At 43.1% G+C, this 19,678-nt stretch overlaps 1 protein-coding gene across 3 annotated transcripts in view; it reads left to right on the top strand.

Moving 5' to 3' along the window:
* Window positions 1–18,975: 18,975 nt before the first annotated feature.
* TPD52 (tumor protein D52) overlaps window positions 18,976–19,678 on the top strand; it is a 225,520-nt gene continuing 224,817 nt past the window's right edge. For all 3 annotated transcript variants that reach the window (XM_069541561.1, XM_059994808.1, XM_059994807.1), the window contains exon 1: window positions 18,976–19,171. In XM_069541561.1, the coding sequence (XP_069397662.1) occupies window positions 19,153–19,171 (19 nt within the window). In that variant the 5' untranslated portion in view covers window positions 18,976–19,152. The remainder of the gene's footprint in view (window positions 19,172–19,678) is intronic.

The following is a 19,678-nucleotide window of genomic DNA, read 5'->3' as shown; positions in this document are numbered from 1 at the left end:
GGAAATCATTTTTCAAGCTTGGGTATAAGAAATCTTATACAATTTGCATGCATTTGAGAGTAAACGAGATTATTTAATCTCGTTTATAATATATAATATATATTATATATATAATATATTATATATATTATATATAAAATATATATATAATATATATAAAATATATAATAAATGCAAGTAACTCATTGTGATAGTGGCAGATTCAATAGCTACTGAAGACATATTTTGGGGGTTAAAAAGACAAGTCAGGGTTTGCTGTACAAGATAAATCATCTTTTCTAACTGGATGAGTTGCACCATTAGGGAAAACTGTCTCCAGGGTGCACATCAGTCAGTTATCCCACTGGAAAGCTTCCCAAAGTAGCAAAGCCTCATTTGGGAGAGATCTCTGTTCTTGTCTAAGGGCTACATGATCTACTTGTGATGTTTTCTTAAATACTTGAAGGTCCTTATGGCCACCTCTAATGTGTTAAGGCAACATGTTTTGGGGAGAGAGGCAAGTTAATGCCCAGTTTCCACACAGGAAGTACACATGGTGCCCCCAGAAAGAAAGTGTTCTTTATAGTTGTTGAGGCCCCCAAGTGGGACTGACATCAGTCAGAGAGCACAGTCTGACAGTGCATTCAGTGTAGCCTCCTGGCTGGTGGGTGGGTTTTGGGGTTCCCAGGTCAGTTTGAATAATTGAGTCTAGACCTTATATTTTGGAGGGATGGCCTAAGGGCAGTCAGTCCAGCCTGTCTAATCTATCCATACAACCAGGCAAGTGGCATTCATCCGCCCCACTGAGTGACGGAGTGATGACTACAGAATGGGAGGGGAGAAGACATCCAGTGGAGTTGACAGTTGTTTCTTGCCTGGGTGGTACAGAAGCTAAGGCCATTCCCTGCTATTTCCAATAGACTTCTTTTTTTTTTTTTTTTCAGTACGCGGGCCTCTCACTGTTGTGGCCTCTCCCGTTGCGGAGCACAGGCTCCGGATGCGCAGGCTCAGCGGCCATGGCTCACGGGCCCAGCCGCTCCACGGCATGTGGGATCCTCCCGGACCGGGGCACGAACCCGTGTCCCCTGCATCGGCAGGCGGACTCTCAACAATGGCGCCACCAGGGAAGCCCTCCGATAGACTTCTTGACAGCATTGAAGGGAATGGTGATCAAATAGAGATGGAAAATGTTAGACTCAGCAGTCAATTAAATTTTTTTTTAACTGAGGTACAGCTGGTTTACAATGTTGTGTTAGTTTCAGGTGTACATCAAAGTGATTCAGTTATATATGCTTTTTCAGAGTCTTTTCCATCATAAGTTATAAAATAATGAATATAGCTCCCTATGCTATACAGAAGATCCTTGTTTTTTATTTATTTTATATATGATAGTGAGTATCTGTTAACCCCAAACTCCTAATCTATCCCTCCCCTCCAACAGTCAATTAAATTTAAGGCACTTGCAATAGTTTGGGAGAGGTTTTGTGAAGTAGCTCCGAGTGCAGTTCTAAAAGATAAAGACTGGGACTTCCATGGCGGCCAGTGGTTAAGACTCTGCACTTCCACTGAAGGGAGCACAGTCCGATACCTGGTCAGGGAACTAAGATCCCACATGCTGCACGGCACGGCCAAAAATAAATAAATAAAATAGCTAAATAAAAGAGGAAGACCATTAATGTCCTTTCCTCTCCCTCTCCCATGCCTTTTGGATCTTAAGGTGTTCCCTCTGCTGCCATAACTTCACCTTTTTTTCCAATCATCCTCTGCATCTAGACCTTTCGTCCAAGAGGGTCAGGTTGCAAGAGGGATAATAACTTTTTTTTTTAGGAAACATTTATTTATCGAATATTCCTTTTTTAAAATTTATTTATTTTATTTATTTATTTTTGTCTGCATTGGGTCTTCATTGCTGCACTCAGGCTTTCTCTAGCTGCGGCGAGCAGGGGCTACTCTTCATTGCAGTGCGCGGGCTTCTCATTGCGGTGGCTTCTCTTGTTGCGGAGCACAGGCTCTAGGGTGCGAGAGCTTCAGTAGTTGTGGCACGTGGGCTCAGCAGCTGTGGCTTGTGGGCTCTAGAGCACAGGTTCCGTAGTTATGGCACACGGGCTTAGTTGCTCCGCAGCATGTGAGATCTTCCCGGACCAGGGCTCGAACCCGTGTGCCCTGCATTGGCAGGCAGATTCTTAACCACTGCGCCACCAGGGAAGCCCTGTTGAATATTGCTTTTCGAACATTTTTTTTAAGAGCGGTTTTAAGTTTGCAGCAAAATTGAGAGAAATGTATAGAGATTTCCCATGTGCCTCCTACCCTCACACGTATACAGCCTTCCCCATTACAAGCATATTTTTACAAAGCTGACTGAGACCCAGTACGTCTCCTACTCTGGCCCACCTCTCTAATGTAGGGGGACTCGATGGGCAGTGTACTCAAACAAGTGGTCATTATCTTTATGATCTAGGTCACGTATACCCAAAGGGATAGCTGCCAATTTTTCATGTACAGTCAAGGTACCTCTGAGGCCAGGCTGGCTGCATTCTACAATACACCATTTGCGTTTGACCAGTGAGGCTTCTTGGGTCCTTTCTATATTGCTAGTCCTTGAGTTCATGTTGGTAGTCCTTCAAAATCGGGATATCAGGAAGAAGAGTCACAAGGCCTAGCTAGGCCAGGAATTCCGTTTCTATAAGAGCCCAGTATTTGCTTCTAGCTGTTGCTTTTCGGAGGTGACAGTTCCAAAAGCTCAAAGGCTGACTCCACACAGAGGCTACCTTCCTTTGTCAAAGGCTCCAACTGGCAAAACCATCAGTCAAAGAGACTTAAAGCTCAAAGGTGTTATTAGGGTTGTGAAGCTCCAAGGGAACTCGCACGTCTGCATCTTCTCCATGAAGATAATCCTCTCTGAACTGTCTGACCATTCATGGTGTAAGCATAAGAAACATCAATCCCAGTTACATATCATCAGTGGAAAGCACGACAACAATACTTCGAATGGGCCAAAGGGTCCCACCCGGAAAATCACTTTAGCTTCTTTTCCCTGCCTGAATCCCATTAGCTTAGTCTAAACCCAATTGTGCCTGAATTCTACTTCACTCCTGTTATTTCCAGTTAGGTGAGCCAGTAATTCTCTTTTTTACTTAAGCTACTTTGAGTTGGGTTTCTATCCTTTGCAGTCAAAAGAGTGCTGATGAACATAGTAGAAACTTACAAGAATATGCTAAGAAGAACGGTTTAAACCTTGAAAGTCATGTGTGGTCACAAGTGAAGGATTTTAATCACATGAGTGATGTGGTCAGCATATTTGGCTTTCTCTGGTTGGTCCTGAGTTGGAAGCAGGGATGAAAAATAGAGAAGCTGGCAGTCAGTGACCAAGTCCTGACTCTTCAGGGCTGTTTACTGCAGAGGTTGCGATTTGGCTTCCTGAACTGGCTGGGATTCAGAGTTCTATTGTCATATATGGTCTGACTATTATCCATTTCTACAGTTAGTCTCTCAGGCCCCTCTTTTGGTCATTCTGTCACTTCTGAGAAGTTGACCAACTCAGGGAATGCTTGAGTTTCAGATCTTTACCTCTTGGGGATTGTCTACTTGTTTCCATAGCCACGTGTATTGAGAGATCTTCTTGACTTTTTTGTTTTTTCATCATGGAGATCATCTGGCAGCAGGATGACTAAGCAGACGCAATGAAAACTCTAGAGTGAGAATACAGTGCACCAGCATCATGACCACTCTGACAAAAACAAGAACAATTAATATTACCTGTAAGATGCTTCAAAACCAGGAACCCCAACTGCCCAACCCAGGACCAGAGAACAAACCCAGTGACCTTGAGGACCAAGCTTAGGAAGCCAAGTAGCTTTATTTCTTCATAAGGTACATAGTTTGTTTATCTTGCCCGCTTCATTGATCTAAGCACAGCAAGAACTACTAGCAAGGATACAAATGCTCCCATGACTAGCCAACAGGGAATCCAGAGCTACGCTATTGTCTGTTTCTACTTGTGCCAAAGAGTTGTCTTGTTAATAACTTCTGCCAGAGTGAGTGATATTCTTCCTACAGTCTTTTTTATTTGTATGATTCCTACTGTTGGAAATATTGTTCCGATTGTTTATATAAGCAGTGAGTCAGTAATTCCTCAAGATATAGTGCTTCAGTAATCAAGTGTGCCATGTTTTGAGTTCAGGTCTGAGCTCGACTTTCCAGCTTTGGTGATTAGCAGGATTAGGGTCTCTGCTCCAGACAAGCTTTGGAACGTTATCTGCGAAGTGCATGAGGTGCTACTCTGAGACAAACAGAATCAGGCATCTTTCCCACAGAGGAAACAGTATCTGGGATGGAAACAGTATCTGGGATTGGCACATGGAGATCTAGGAAAAAAGAATTGCTCGAAATAGTATCTGGGATTGGCACATGGAGATCTAGGAAAAAAGAATTGCTCACAAGATTGGAGTTTGGATTTCTGTTAGTCTCTTCCAGGCAGCAAAGATTTGGTTTATTGCTCTATGAATGTTACCGGGTCAACTCCTCTCGAAAATAGACGTTCAATAACTAAAACAAATTCAAATCCCTTGGGGAAAATGAAATAAATGCGGGGAAAATGAAATAAATGCGGGGAAAAAAAATTCCACCTAAAGGTATTCAAAGGGCCTGTGAGTCATCAGATCCTGGCTATCCCCCACCTTTAGTTTTCTCAGGATTAGTTGTTGACAAACCACACACCTGACAATGACCCCAGCTGTCTTTTAAATGTTTCCCCAGTAATTTTTTTTTAACATCTTTGTTGGAGTATAATTGCTTTACAGTGGTGTGTTAGTTTCTGCTGTATAACAAAGTGAACCAGCTATACATATACATATATCCCCATATCCCCTCCCTCTTGCGTCTCCCTCCCACCCTCCCTATCCCACCCCTCTAGGTGGTCACAAAGCACCGAGCTGATCTCCCTGTGCTATGTGGCTGCTTCCCACTAGCTATCTATTTTACATTTGGTAGTGTATATATGTCCATGTCACTCTATCACTTCGTCCCAGCTTACCCTTCCCCCTCCCTGTGTCCTCAAGACCATTCTCTATGTCTGCATGTTTATTCCTGTCCTGACCCTAGGTTTTTAAGAACCATTTTTTTTTTTTAGATTCCATATATATGTGTTAGCATGCAGTATTTGATTTTCTCTTTCTGACTTACTTCACTCTGTATGACAGACTCTAGGTCCATCCACCTCACTACAAATAACTCGATTTCGTTTCTTTTATGGCTGAGTAATATTCCATTGTATATATGTGCCACATCTTCTTTATTCATTCACCTGTCGTTGGACACTTAGGTTGCTTCCATGTCCTGGCTATTGTAAATAGAGCTGCAATGAACATTGTGGTACATGACTCTTTCTTTTGTTTTTTCAGCAAGTGGCCAAAAAGGAGTTCACCGTGATGAGGCTCTGTAGCCGGCAGTCTTAAAACATTACCGGATCTTTCTGCTTTGGGAAGTTCACATTTCCCTTCCTCGCAAGCTGCACCAAGACAGGCATGAAACTACATGACTCTTTTTTTTTTTTTCCGGTACGTGGGCCTCTCACTGCTGTGGCCTCCCCCGCCGCGGAGCACAGGCTCCGGACGCGCAGGCTCAGCGGCCATGGCTCACGGGCCCAGCCGCTCCGCGGCATGTGGGATCTTCCCGGGCAGGAACCCGCGTCCCCTGCATCGGCAGGCAGACTCTCAACCACTGCGCCACCAGGGAAGCCCTACATGACTCTTTTTGAATTATGGTTTTCTATGGAGGTTCCTTAAAAAACTAAACATAGAACTACCATACGACCCAGCAATCCCACTACTGGGCGTATACCCTGAGAAATCCCCAGGAATGTTGGTTTAAGCTGGTAACCAAATTTTCTGCACCATAACGAGTAGTTTCATGGAGAAATTTCGCTAATATCCCTTTGACATCATCTGGTGCCACAAAGCAGCAGTCTTGGGAGCATCAGAGATTATCTATGTGGAGAGCACAGCCAGATTTTCCCCATCCTTCCTTTTCAAAACCAGAGACTACAGACTGCTATTTTGTAATGGCCTCATTGAATCTCTCCAGAGATTTATCTTTAGGGGGTATAGCTAGGATCATAACCTTGGTTAGGTCTTTTTGTTTGGAAGTGCTGCTAGAACGTTTCTTCAGCTTCCATATTTTGTCTTCGTGCTTGGCCTCAACCTTTGTGAGAGCCACCTCTCCAAGAAGTAGGAGGGCATCTAAAAGTTCCTTAACTTGTTGTCCATGTTGGATGGAGTTTCCAGCAGAGGTGAGAAACCCCCTTTGTTTCCATAGCATGCCAAAAAATGTCCTATTCCAAAAGCATACCAGTTCTCTGTGTATACGTTGACTTTCTGGTTTTTGGATAGTTGGCAAACTCTACTAAGTGCAAAATTTCTGTCATCAGGGCTGATTTTACCTCAGGTAGAGGACTGTCTCCTAAAGAAAAGCTTAAATTAGTAGGTAAATATCTTGCTTGCCCTCCAGTTTCAATTCTGAGGTATAATCTGTTTACAAGTACTATTAGGTCAGAGTTCTCAACAGGAGTTTCTAATACATTTGAGTAAGGTAAGGAGAGTTCCTTAACTGAGGTAAGTCAACCATGGGTTCCCCTTCTTTTGGTAGAGTCAGGGAGTGGCTGGAATCAGGGTGTTGCAATGGTGAATAGTGATGTGAGAGGGAGAGCGTGGGTTAATTGGCTGGGTGAAAGAGTTGTATCTTCTCATTAGGTAGTAATGTCTGGATTGCATGAGGAAATACAAGGCCAAGTAGGGAACCTAGAACTATTTCAGCAGAAACACTGACAGTTTTGCCTGGCAGCTACTGCCCTAAAGTAAGGGGGATAAGCCTTTACAACCAGGTCGGAGATGCAGCTCTAATAAGCAATGGGTGATAATGGTTCTTGTGAAGTTGAGTTAAAACTCTAAGGGTTTGTCTAGATCACTCATGCCACTGTTATGTAATCTTAAATTTACAAATGTTGCTGAAAGTTATTTTCTAGATTATCCCCGAATCACCTATAATTTTATCTTTTTTTGTTTGTTTGTTTGCACGTTTGAGTTATGATCCAATTGATTTAATAAGAAGTATTTCAGGTTTGGCTATTAGGGGGATTTGCCCTACTTTTGGGACCATTTTTTGACTGTCAGATTTACTGTGGAAAGAGGAAGCCTCTAGGTCCCTTTCTGGGTCAGACCAGTCAGCTTTTTTTTCTTTTTTTTTAAAAAAATTAATTAATTAATTTATATTTTATTTTTGGCTGCATTGGGTCTTCGTTGCTGCACACAGGCTTTCTCTAGTTGTGGCAGACAGGAGAGTGGGAAGATTTATACGGTCAGCCTTCCATATCCGTGGGTTCTACATCCACAGATTCAACCAACTGGGGGTCAAAAATATTTGAAAAAAAATTACAGAAAATTTCAAAGTCAAAACTTGAATTTGCTGTGCACTGGCAACTGTCTGCATAGTATTTATATTGTATTAGGTATTATAAGTAATCTAGAGATGAATTAAACTAGATGATTGTGTAGGTTATATGCAAATACTATGCTATTTTATACCAGGGAATTGAGCATCCTTGGATTTGGGGTCTTGGTCCTGGAACCAAACCTCCCCCCAACCCCTGCCGTGGATACTGAGGGATGACCATAGTGAAAAAAAAGGGGAGGCTTCAGGTATGTTCTGACTGGAGGTTGTTGGCATGAGGAAGCTGCAGGTAGGCCGACTAGCAGTGAGAATCTTATGTGATTGGTTTGGGGAACATATTTGGCTTTCTCTGGTTGACCTGAGTTGAAAAGGTGGGCCCCAAATAGGAAGGCTGGCAGTCAGTGACCAAATCCTGACTGTTCTGGGTTTATCACTGTAGAGGTTGTGGTTTGGCTTCCTGGAATGCTTTCTGCAGGCTGTGGGTGAGAGTTCTCTTGTCATATCTGGTCTGGCCATTGTCTGTTTGTATATTCAGTCTCTCAGTAGTAATCAGAGACTCCTTAAACTATATTGTGTAGACAGATGTCCACTCCAGCTCTTGAGAGATTGGCTGCCCCAAACATGACCAATGTCAGTTTAAAGTAGTCTGACTGTTGCCTATCCACAAAGTGGTTATGAGGACTCAACCTGCAGGTCTAGTTCACCTGGAGAAGTAGAGAAAACCTGGGTTCTGTCTGTCCCTTCATTAATAGCTATACATCTGGGGTGTGTACTCATCCTCTCTGTAACTCAACTAAAATGGACATAATGATAAGGTTTTATTTCCCTGAAGGCAAAGGACCAAACCAGAAGTTCACTTGAAGTAGTTTCCAGCCCCAAGTCACGTGCTTATTCTGTAACTTTTTTTGTTCCCAGTTCTCTCCACGGGGATGGCACCAGGCTGGTGGGTCAAATAGGAAATGTTCACTTGCGTGTGTGTGTGTTTCTTCCCCGAATGAAGCTGTGTCAGTGCATTAATTCATCCTCAGAGCTGCTTTGCTGTCATGGTGTAGTGGAAAGCTCTCTAAACCCAAAGGGAGATCTCTAGGGAGTTACAGCTCTGACATTTAGGAGGTATGAGATTTTGAGTGAGTTTCTTAACATCTTTGTGTCTCAGTGTGCTCATCTGCAAGATGTCCTTCTCTCACCTCAATGTTGTTGGGAAAATAAGAGTATTAGTATGTGACCTCACATTGATTTTTGGTTCCATTAAAATTTCAGAATTGAATATAATGAAAAAGGAATTGGAGGAAATAGCTCAATGTGTTTTTCAATGCAGAATTTAAAACTTAAAAGCTCAACAGAGAACCGTAGGAATACTTTTCAGACAGTTCATTCATAAGCCAGCACGTGGGAGTCCATAAACCCCTTAACTAATGGGAACCCTCAGGTGGTTTATTAGTGGAGATTGAAGAGAGAATATTTTTCTTTCCTGTGTCAGAAGTAGTAGCTCTCTGGTAAGTAATTTCACATCTGCATCTAATGGTTTACTTTAGAAGTCTCATGCTTCTTTGGCATTTTCCCTGGGGAGGAAGATAAATGACGGAAAGAGAGAGATTCTCTTTAGCGATCCATCATTTTAATTTTGGAATGTTTGTGGAGGAAGGGCGCTTATCCTACTGTGTATCTTGGGCTTTAGGACTGAGTTCACGAAATGGCTTAAAATTCTTCCTTTTTTTCTTTCTATTCTTTTCTTTCCTCCCTTTCTCCTTTCCTTCCTTTGTCCCTTCTTTCTTCCTTCCTTCCCTCTTCCCTTCCTTCCTTCCTCCCTCCCTCCCTGCCTCCCTCTCTCTCTCTCTCTCTCTCTCTCTCTCTCTCTTTCTTTCTTTCTTTCTCTTGAGTATGAGAACTGGGCTCAAAATGCACCATGAGTGAAGCTTTCTCTGGAGCTTTTTGAACAGATTTTACTGATAATGTCATAGTACATCATTATAAGGACATTAGGAGTATATTTTGGCCCTTTGAGGAAGGGGAAGGTTCTGGTCAAGCACCTATCACTTGGGCAGTGGGACATTTTTCTTAAATTCTCATGTCATTAGAAGGTAAGTTTAGTTCTTATTTCTTTGTTTGACACTTCTTACTTCTGTTCTGATTTATATCACTAATTTATAAAGTGGGTAGAGATGCCCAAGAAGTTTGTAGAATATGATTGAAAGGATGCTGAGTGGTACTACCCAGACCCTCCCTTCAGGACTGGCAGTGTAAGCAGCTGATGGCTTTCAGCTTAGTTTCTCTGGGAAAATTGCCCTCAGCAGGAGAAAGCCACCTTGCCCAAGATTATTTCCTGAGGACAGCCCACTTCCTAGGATGGGTCAACATAGGGGTATTAAGGCAGGGCTCCTTGCTTCAGTTTGGGACAATTCTGAAGGAGCATCCAAGCTCCAGAGCTCCCAGAGGGATGGGATGAGGCCTTTGTTGTGACTGTCTCGAAGCTCACTTGTTTGCTTCTCTGCCCCACAGGTTAGATCCCTGGAGGACTCACCAATAAGCTTCCTGCACACGAATCTCCAACTCACAATCTATTTCTTGGGGAATCTGTAACAATGACCAAAACATTTTGCATAAAGGAACCCTATTACTCTCCTTTTTTCATTCCCCTCTTCAGAATCAAATGTCTCTTCATTTCCCTAATGGAAGAACAACAAAACACTTATTTCACGATAGAAACTTTGAAGTTCACATCAAGAACTGCCTTCAGAAAACATGGATTGGTTAAGAAATTTTACAGCACTTAGCATCTTTCTCAAACTTATTCCACATTTTTCTGTCCCTCCTAAATAGTCAACTATTATTTATAATGATTGATTAGAAGTGAATAAAGGACAAGTATTGGATAATTCCTTAACTGTGGAAAAATACACAGTACATAAAATTTACCATTTTAACCATTAACACTGTTGTGTAACCATCTCCACAATCCATCTCCAGAACTTCATCCCAAACTGAAACTCTGTATCTATTAAACAACATGGATAACTCTTGACCTCATACTATAGTTTTTGTTCCTCTTCATTCTAAAAAGTTGAGTTTGGGGAAAGAAGAACAGGCAGAAATACCAGATGATTCCAAAGAACTTGGCTTTGTGCAAATAGCGATTGCTAAAGGTAAGAACAAAGTGACTAAAAAAGTGCTGGGAAGTTGGGTGCTCGAAGATTAGTATTTCTAAGATTGCAAGTTCTAAGACTCCTGTGGGATAGAAAGAGTTAATACAAAATATTTTGGTCGTTGACTCCTTAGATTTTTTTCCTTAACAAAAATACCTTTGTTGCTTTTCACAAGCTTAGTGTTAAAAATATAACAAGAAACAACAGAGGATAATACAAACAATTTGAGCCTACCATAAAAAAATAACCATGATTAATGCTTGGTCAACATCAACATCCTCCTAGGTATCTTGCTATGCATACGATCCAATACTCAAATACACTTTTCCAAAAATGTGATTGCAATCTGCCTTGCAGTATATTTGGATCTCCCACAATATATTTTGTCCATCTCCTTAGGCACCACAGATCTTTAGAGCTGAAAGGGAGACTGGAAATAGAGTCATTAGGGCCTTTATATCCTGCTGGAAATGTGAAGGCCTTGAGAGCTCTCTGCACAGAACAAGTACAGACGTTTCACTGGCTATTTTAAGTCTAATACAATTCAAGGAAAATACAAAACAGCTCTCTTTAAACAAACTATGGACTACTAAATGTGTTCATGCCACTTTACTTATTAAACTTCTCATTTTAGTCATTGATTTTTGTTTTCTCTGGTTTGTTTTCACTTCCCAGGTTTTAGTTTTTATTAAACTTATACACGCACATATTTTACAGTGGAAAACAAGAGTTGTTGCAAAAAACTCCAGAAGTCCCCTCCTGCACCCTTTGTATGTGCCTCCCTGAAGCCAATCACTTTAAAATCATTTTTTAAAACACTTTCCTATCTTTAAATAACATGCAGATGTGGGTACTTGTTCCGTTTCCGGCATTATCCACCAACTTTCCACTATGACAGATGAGGCATTATGCCTTCTATTCACACCTCACTGTCACCTGTTCTTAACTTCCTTTCCCATTCACTCCCATTCTGTCCCCTCAATACAAGGAGAAAATAAGGGGGAAATCACTTTAGTAAATTAAGGCTAGAGCTCCATTGTCCTCTAGTCTGGTTCAAAAGTTAAAAATCATTTTTACCCTTGTACTTGGAAAGTGACCTTTTGCTTTTCATCTCTGGATCTTTATATTCAATGTTCTGAATTTCATAAATACATGGTATGCACTCAGCCCTTAGTGATCCCTTTCAATCTGGAAATCATGTTCTTCCATTTGGGGAGTTATTTCATTGATGATTTTCTTCTGTCTGTTTTCTCCATCTCTCTCAAGCTCTTTTTTTGGATATGGGATCTCTGGGATCAGCCTTCTAATTTTCTTCTATTTTCTCCTCTATTTGTCAGGTCCTTCTTTTTTGTTCTACTTTCTAGGAAATTTACTTGACTTTCTACTCCAAAGTGACTTAAAAAACACAAATCTTACAGTTCTGAGGGTTAGAAGTGTAACGTGAATCTTACGGATTAGACTCAAGGAGTCTGAAGGGCTGCGTTCCTTTCCAGAGACTCTTGGGAAGAATCTTTCTTTGCCTATTCAGGTTGTTGGCAGAATTCAGATTCATACGATTGTAGGGCTGCAGTCTGCATTTTCTTTTTTTCTTTTTTTTTCTTTTTTTTTTTTTTTTGCGGTACGCGGGCCTCTCACTGTTGTGGCCTCTCCCGCTGCGGAGCACAGGCTCTGGACGCACAGGCTCAGTGGCCATGGCTCGCGGGCCCAGCCGCTCCGCAGCATGTGGGATCTTCCCGGACCGGGGCACGAACCCGTGTCCCCTGCATCGGCAGGCGGACTCTCAACCACTGCGCCACCAGGAAAGCCCCTGCGTTTTCTTGCTGGCTGTCAGCTGGGGGCTCTTCCAGCGGCCCCCACATTGCTTGGCTCGTGGCCCCCTTCCTTCATCTTCAAATCCAGCAACAGTGAGTGGTGTCCCTTTCATGCATCTAATCTCTCCTCTCCTTCTACTGTGGCATCTCTCAGCCTCTGGCCAGAAAAGTTCTTAGCTTTCAAGGGCGCATTTAACTAGATTGGGCCCACTTGATAATCCAGGGTGATCTCCTCATTTCAAGATCCCTAACCTTAATCATATCTGTAAAGTCCATTTTGCCATAGGTTTCAGGGCTTAGGATGTAGACATCTTTAGGGATCCTTATTCTGTCTACCACTATATTATAGTATCTTAATGTCTACTATAATATATTTAACTTCCGAGAACTCTTTATTCTCTGAATGTTCCTTTTTTTTGTATAGCAAATACTTGTTTCATGTTTGGGATATCTTTACTTCTCTCTGAATATAATAATGATAGTTATTATATCAAAAGTTGTAGCAGAAAAATCTGTTTTCTTCTCCCTGTATAGTTTGTTTCCTGTAAGTTGCCTTTCTGTTGTGTTTATTTTGGTCTCTGTCTTCCATTGTGTAACACTCTGTTGGTTCATGGCTGCCCGTCATGGACCTTAAGCCGCTGACTGGTCTCCCTGGTGCACGGGCAAGACTCGTGGACCATGGGCTTGAGGGCAAGGTGATCTGGCTTACACAAGATCACCATTTTAGGGGTTGTTTTCTCTTGGTTTGAAATTACTGAGAGGTGGATCTTTCTATCTCCTACTTTCAGGGTATTCCAACTTTCATAGGACTGGCTGTCTGCATTCTGAGAACCAAGGGAAGTTGGGGATCTCAGCATTCGTAATGTGAATGGCTAACGAACTTCTCTGCTTGTGGTAGGAAGTCACCCTCAATGTACTTACTGTGCTCTAGTCAAGAGATTGGCCAGTTTCTTTCTCCAGAGAAATCACCTCAGTCTTCTGAGCAGAGCTGGGGAGGGAATTACAACCTAACTCCTTAAGTAGCCTTTCAACCAATCCTCCTGTATTGAGCCTCACTTTCTCTCTGCACCCGCAGATACCTGGTGTTAAGTCCCAAGGTTTTTAGATGTTCTGCATTATAAATTAGGTTCTTCTTGGCTTTCCCCACTGCCAGTTTAGCAGTCAGCTTTCTCAGATCTGCCAGGTCAGTTATGATTATGCAGCCTCTTGCATTCTCTCTGTCCTCATGGGTTTTCCCCTTTTCTGTAATTTTTACTAGCATTGGGAGGAAGTAAGAATGAATGAATGTTCATTCAGACTACTGAATTGTATACTTTAAAAGGGTGAATTTTATAGTATGTGAATTATATCTCAATAAAATAAATTTTAAAAGTGAATTAATGTGTGTGTGATATGCCATTCTTATCCCAACATATGCCTCCTAATTTTAGAGGAGAGTGAGCCAGAGAAGCTTAAATGAGAAGCCCAGGATTGTGCTGGTTTTAAAATGATCTCAAAGCTCACTTAAGTCAACTTTTTAAAAATAATTAATTAATGAATGTATTTTTGGCTGTGTTGGGTCTCTGTTGCTGTGTGCGGGCTTTCTCTAGTTGCGGTGAGCGGGGTCTACTCTTTGTTGCAGTGGCTTCTCTTGTTGCGGAGCACAGGCTCTAGGTGCACAGGCTTCAGTAGTTGTGGCTCACAGGCTCAGCAGTTGTGGCACACGGGCTTAGTTGCTCCGTGGTATGTGGGATCTTCCTGGACCAGGGCTCGAACCCGTGTCCCCTGCATTGGCAGGCGGATTCTTAACCACTGTGCCACCAGGGAAGTCCCTTAAGTCAACTTTTAAGCGACTGTTCAACTAAATCCAATCAGGTTTTCTGAGTTGTATCTGGCCTTGCAGAGTTGCCTTTTGGGGCAGTGCCTCCTCAAGCCGTGACCTTGGGCACTTGCCATTCTAGCCTGCACCATTTCTAGAAGAGGAACATTGGTGCTCTGGAAAACTAAATATCTCTGCAGGGAGGAGATGACCTGCATGTCATTGAGTCGAATGCTAGTTTAAAAATGTACAAATACTGTTAATCATTTAATTCTTGAATCTATACATAATTAGTGCAATTTATATCAGACAGTAGTTTTAAGGATACATGAAAATACTGAGAACAGTGATGTTTGAGGCTCCAGGAGAAAAGGGACCGCGGCTCTCCCTGCACTCCCCTCCCCACCCAGCTCCCATGATGTAATTTGATAAACATACAGAACTCAAAGTGGCTAAAAAAATACAAGGAACATTAAGTGGTCTATGGCTTTTCTTAACATAGTCAAAATCAATAACTTGAGATCTCTTCCTGTTAACATTTAGGGATTTACATGTCTCACTTCCATTAGTATTAAGTACTCTTTCCTGCCAATATTCATTTTTATGCATTTTAAAGTTGTTTATATCATATTCACAGTCAGTTTTTTACATAGCTGAGAGAATACAAGATGGCTGTAATATTTTCTAAAGCAATTAAGTGTTAATTACCTGTTATTAAATCAATATTTCTCCAAAACGTGTCCTTGATTTCTTGGCCTTCCTAACTTTCACCTAGTATATGTACCTCATTTACTTCCATAGCTCAACTATCAAGAGTCTGTCTTTCTCCTGGAATATGGTCACTTTTTCAAAATTGTGGTATCATAGGCCTTCAGTGGCTTGACTGATCAGAGAGTCAGAACTGCCCTTAGAAACAGTTTGGGTTGACAGAGCTAGCAAACAAAAACACAGGACCCCATTCAGAATTTCAGATAAACAATGAATAACTTTTTTTTAGTATAAGTGTGTCACAAATATTGCAGGGGATAAACTTATACTAAAGAATTATTTGTTGTTTATCTGAAATTCAGATTGAACTGGGTGTCCTGTATCTTATCTGGCAATCCTAGACCCAGGCTAGTGGGGACCCCTGTATGGGGCCCTGGGTTTTACAGATCACCCACCAGTGCTTTTCTCAGGGTAAGGAATCCTTGGCACCAATTGGACCTACCCATCCATTCCTGCACCCTCTTATACACCATGCCCTGGGTGTCTGCAATCCTAGTCTACAACTACAGGTGTGACCAAGGGGTGGCTGATGGGAAAGGGTGGATCGAGATGGGATTTCTGGCTGAGGTGCCTGGGCACAGGAGCCTGGCAGGCCAGCATGACTATAGGACACAGTCCTAGGTAAAAAGACCAAGCCAGAGGAAAGGGCCAGGGCCTTTGTTTGTACCCTCACCCTGGGTCCCACAGATGTGAGGGGTGGGCCTGCAAAGACCATCTGGCCATATACGTTTTATGTGATTTCCGCTGGCTATCAGATGGGGAATGGGTACAACGAGGGCAGAGTGTATAGTTTCCACTTATAATGTATGGCTTCTGTTTCTAACCTCTTTAATATTTTCATTTGCTTCCATTCATCTGCTTTTTGCTACACTTTTTTTTTTTTTTGGCCATGCCACGCAGCTTGTGGGATCTTAGTTACCCGCCCAGGGATGAACCCCGGGCCACAGCAGTAAAAGCACCAAGTCCTAACCACTGGACTGCCAGGGAGTCCCCTTGGTACATTTTCTTGTAGAAATTTCACCAATGAATGGGTATTTGAAAAAAGAAACTAAAAAAGAAAAAAAAAATACATGTCACCATTAACAACAACCACCCTGCAAAGTAAATCTAGTGTCTCTCTCCTGTACTGAGCCTTTTAAAGGATGGTTCAGTTAAATGCACCCCGGTGCTCAGTTTAAGTGCTGGCCATTCTCCAGAGATTCCTCGGTGTGCTAAAACATAAGCTCTGTTCATTTGAGTTGTAACACATCATGAGTTGTAAGTACAGATTCTATTTGTCAAGAAAAAAAAACAAGTAGAAGGAAGACGCAAGAGAAAAGTAGGCTTTTGTGGAACCAGTACATGCTAGGTTGTTTATAATATAAACAGTGCTTTTTTAGCCTTGTAGAGAAAATGAAGTTAATATTTGTCTAAGGTTCAGGGCTGCATGAATCCACCTATGCTGGTACATGCCAGGAAGGGAATTTTAAAATGGCATGTTGTATTAGTTAGGATGTTTTTGGCTCAGTGTAACAGGAAGCCAGCTCTAGTGGTTTAAAAAAGTCAGGCGTTTATTTTTTCTCCCATAAGAAGCAGCTTCATGATGCCACTGAAGACCCAGGCTCTTTCTGCCTTTCTACGCTGCCAAACTTGGCTGTGGTTTCCTTCCTCATGTTTCAAGATGGCTGCTGCCCTTCTAGGCTGGAAGGGGGAAGCTGAAGACAAAAATGTTTCCAAGTCTTTCTTTTTTTAAAATTGAAGTATAGTTGATTTACAATATTGTGTTAATTTCAGTTGTACAGCAAAGTGATTCAGCTATACATACATATATATCTATTCTTTTTCAGATTCTTTTCTGTTATAGGTTATTACAAGATATTGAATATGGTCCCCTGTGCTATACAGTAAATCCTTGTTGTTTATCTATTGTATATATAGTAGTGTGTATCTGTTAATCCCATACTCCTAATTTATCCCTTCCCCCCTTGCCCCTTTGGTAACCATAAGTTTGTTTTCTACATCTGTGAGTCTGTTTCTGTTTTGTAAATATGTTCATTTGTATTACTTTTTAGATTCCACATATAAGTGATATCATATAATATTTGTCTTTCTCTGGCTGACTTACTTCACTTAGTATGATCATCTCTAGGTCCAGCCAAGTCTTTCTTTCCGAATGATTTCTTGGAGGTTTCTTGCTCATATCTCATTGGTCATTAATGTGTCAGAGTGCCACCTCCAGCTGCAAGGGAGGTTAAAGTGGCCATGTTTCAGCTGGACACACCGCTATCCCAAATAATATTTGGGTTCTCTTACGAAGAAAAATGGTAAAGCTGGGTATGGGCTGTGCTATTAGCATCTGTATGCTATTAGCCGCAGATGCGAACAAGCACATAAATTCTTCAAAACACAAGTCATTTTTCTCTCCCAACATACATAACAGTCAGGTTTATCACTATATAGCAAGTTAAATAGATACGAAGAGAATAAATCATATTTTGAACCAACACTATTTTCAAGTGCTATTTTTTTGTCCACAAGTTAGTCCATAGGTTGAGAGATTGTCTTTCCAGCCATTTATCTGAGCAGCAGCTGGTCAAAAATTCTTGACCACATTATAGAACTTCCTGCCAATGCCAACATTTACCTTACTGGTACATTTAAAAGGTCATTTAAAAGAAAAAAAAAACTATCATTGCACCTCTTTGTTACAAACACTGGATTATTAGTAGATACAATGTACCTCTTTTTAAATTTAAACCTGAAAGCTAAACTTACAATGTTGACTAAATGCATAGCATAATTAAAGCAATGAAACCATGACACAAATGATCCTTGACCTCCTGAAGCTCATAAGCTGCTAAGTTATGACCTAGCAGGGCTGTGAAAAAGACAACCCTATAGCTGTAGCAGGCTGGCCTGGGAGATGAGTCCCAGGGGTGAGTGCCACAGGAGAGAAGCCAAGTGCAGTGGGAGTAGGGGCAGTCAAAGAGGAGAGGTCTCAGCGGATTGAGATAAACAGAACAAACCTCACGAGAAGACGCTGGCAATGCAGGTGGGAAAGAGATACACTTACTTACAGCGCAATGGACAGAAAACATGGAGTTGCTTCAGGTAACTACTGCTAATTAAAAAACATACTAACAAAAGCCTAGCGTGTGTGAAATAGTAGGCGACGCTGCGGGCTGAAGGCCAAGCCAGAGTCTCCACGTAGCACAAAAAGAAGCTTGCCTTATTCGTAGCTGCAGACAGCTTAGGAAACTGGGTTACCACCTTAGAACTATGTGGTAATGAAAGTGACTTCACGTAAGATGAGAAACTGCAGAACACTTTGGAAATAGAGTGCTAATGCTAATCACGAGAAGTGTTATTACAGGAACTTCAAACTGTCCGTTGATAAATGGACATGAAGCCTCCAATTATATTTTCAAAAGATCCCTGTTGATAATTCTACCCTTTGGTTAACTTACTTCATTTCCAACATTTCATTTAATTCATCTCAGCGTGTTGTCCTTAATCCTGCACCCAAAACAGTCAGATTTTATTACATGAAAATCTTCCTAATTTGCCACCGAAAACCCTGCGCTATTAAAAGACAGGACCACATGGTTTTTCGAGAGATTCTTTGTAATTTTCGCCTCTTGGCTTGCTTCGGACCTAGTCTGGCAGATAGCATAGGCTATTATTTCGGCAGCAGGAGAACATGAAGAATATAAGGGAAAAAGAGCCACTGGCATGTCGAAAGAACCTTCCTGTTTTTGCCACTCAATAAGTACAGAAGAGTACGCGCTCGCGGAGGCAAAGAAAGGGAATCTTCAGGGTCCCCCGAGAAAACTTCTGATATGATAAATAACTTGAGGGTGGAACGTAAACGCCATCCCGGTCCCCACGCGGCCCCCACGGTGATGCAGAGCCTTCGCCTTCCCCCTCTTCCCTCTTCCCCCGGGCCGAGTTCCTGCCTGAGCTCAGCCTGCCCTCCCCGCCCGCCCTTCCTTCCGTCCGTCGGTCCTTCCGTCCGTCCTCCCTCCAGCGCCGACGCGGCGGAGCGCACCAGCCGGCGGGGTCAGGTGATTGGGTGACGCCCCGGCGAAGCGCTCCCCACCGCGCGCGGGCGGCGCCGCCGCGCTCTACGCCTCCGGGGGGAGGGGACTTCCCGGGAGCCGCCGGCGGAGGACGGGAGGAGCGCGGCGGGCGGGCGGGCCGAGCGGGGACTCGCTGCCGGCGGGCGGGAGACATGGATCGCGGCGAGCAAGGTGAGGGCGCGGACGCCACCGGCACGGCGCCTCCGGGATGGGCGCGAGGTCCGGCGCGGCGCTGGGGTCCGAGTCGGGGTCCGGCGCGGCGCGCGGCCTGGCGCCGGAGCAGGTGCAGAGCCTTCGGTGCCTGCGCCGCGAGTTGCATCCCCGATCCGGATCCGGCGTCCTGGTGGGGCCCTGCTTCAGGGAGCGGCGCTGGCGGCCGGAGAGGGCGGATGGGGCGCGCGTGTGTGTTAGAGAGAGAGACGAAGCAGAAAGAAAAAGAGAAGGTTCTGGGAGGCGGCGGAGGGCTGGCGCCAGGCTTACCGAGCCGGGGCTGCAGATCGAGATGCGCTTTGGTGGAAAACAGTACCCAGGGAGTCCTGTTCAGCTCGCTCTTGTGACCGGTGGAAACTGAGGGACTGAGGACAGTAGGTTGTTTCGCCCCGCAAGATGGGCACGTGAAGTCCTCCCCACCCGCGTGTGAAGACTTTCTGCCCTCTTCTCCTTAACGTGGTTAGGATT

Source organism: Delphinus delphis, chromosome 17 (genome assembly GCF_949987515.2).
Source record: "Delphinus delphis chromosome 17, mDelDel1.2, whole genome shotgun sequence".
Classification (NCBI taxonomy): Eukaryota; Metazoa; Chordata; class Mammalia; order Artiodactyla; family Delphinidae; genus Delphinus; species Delphinus delphis.
Note: the sequence above shows the minus strand (reverse complement) of the source record. Positions and strands in the feature narration are given on the sequence as shown.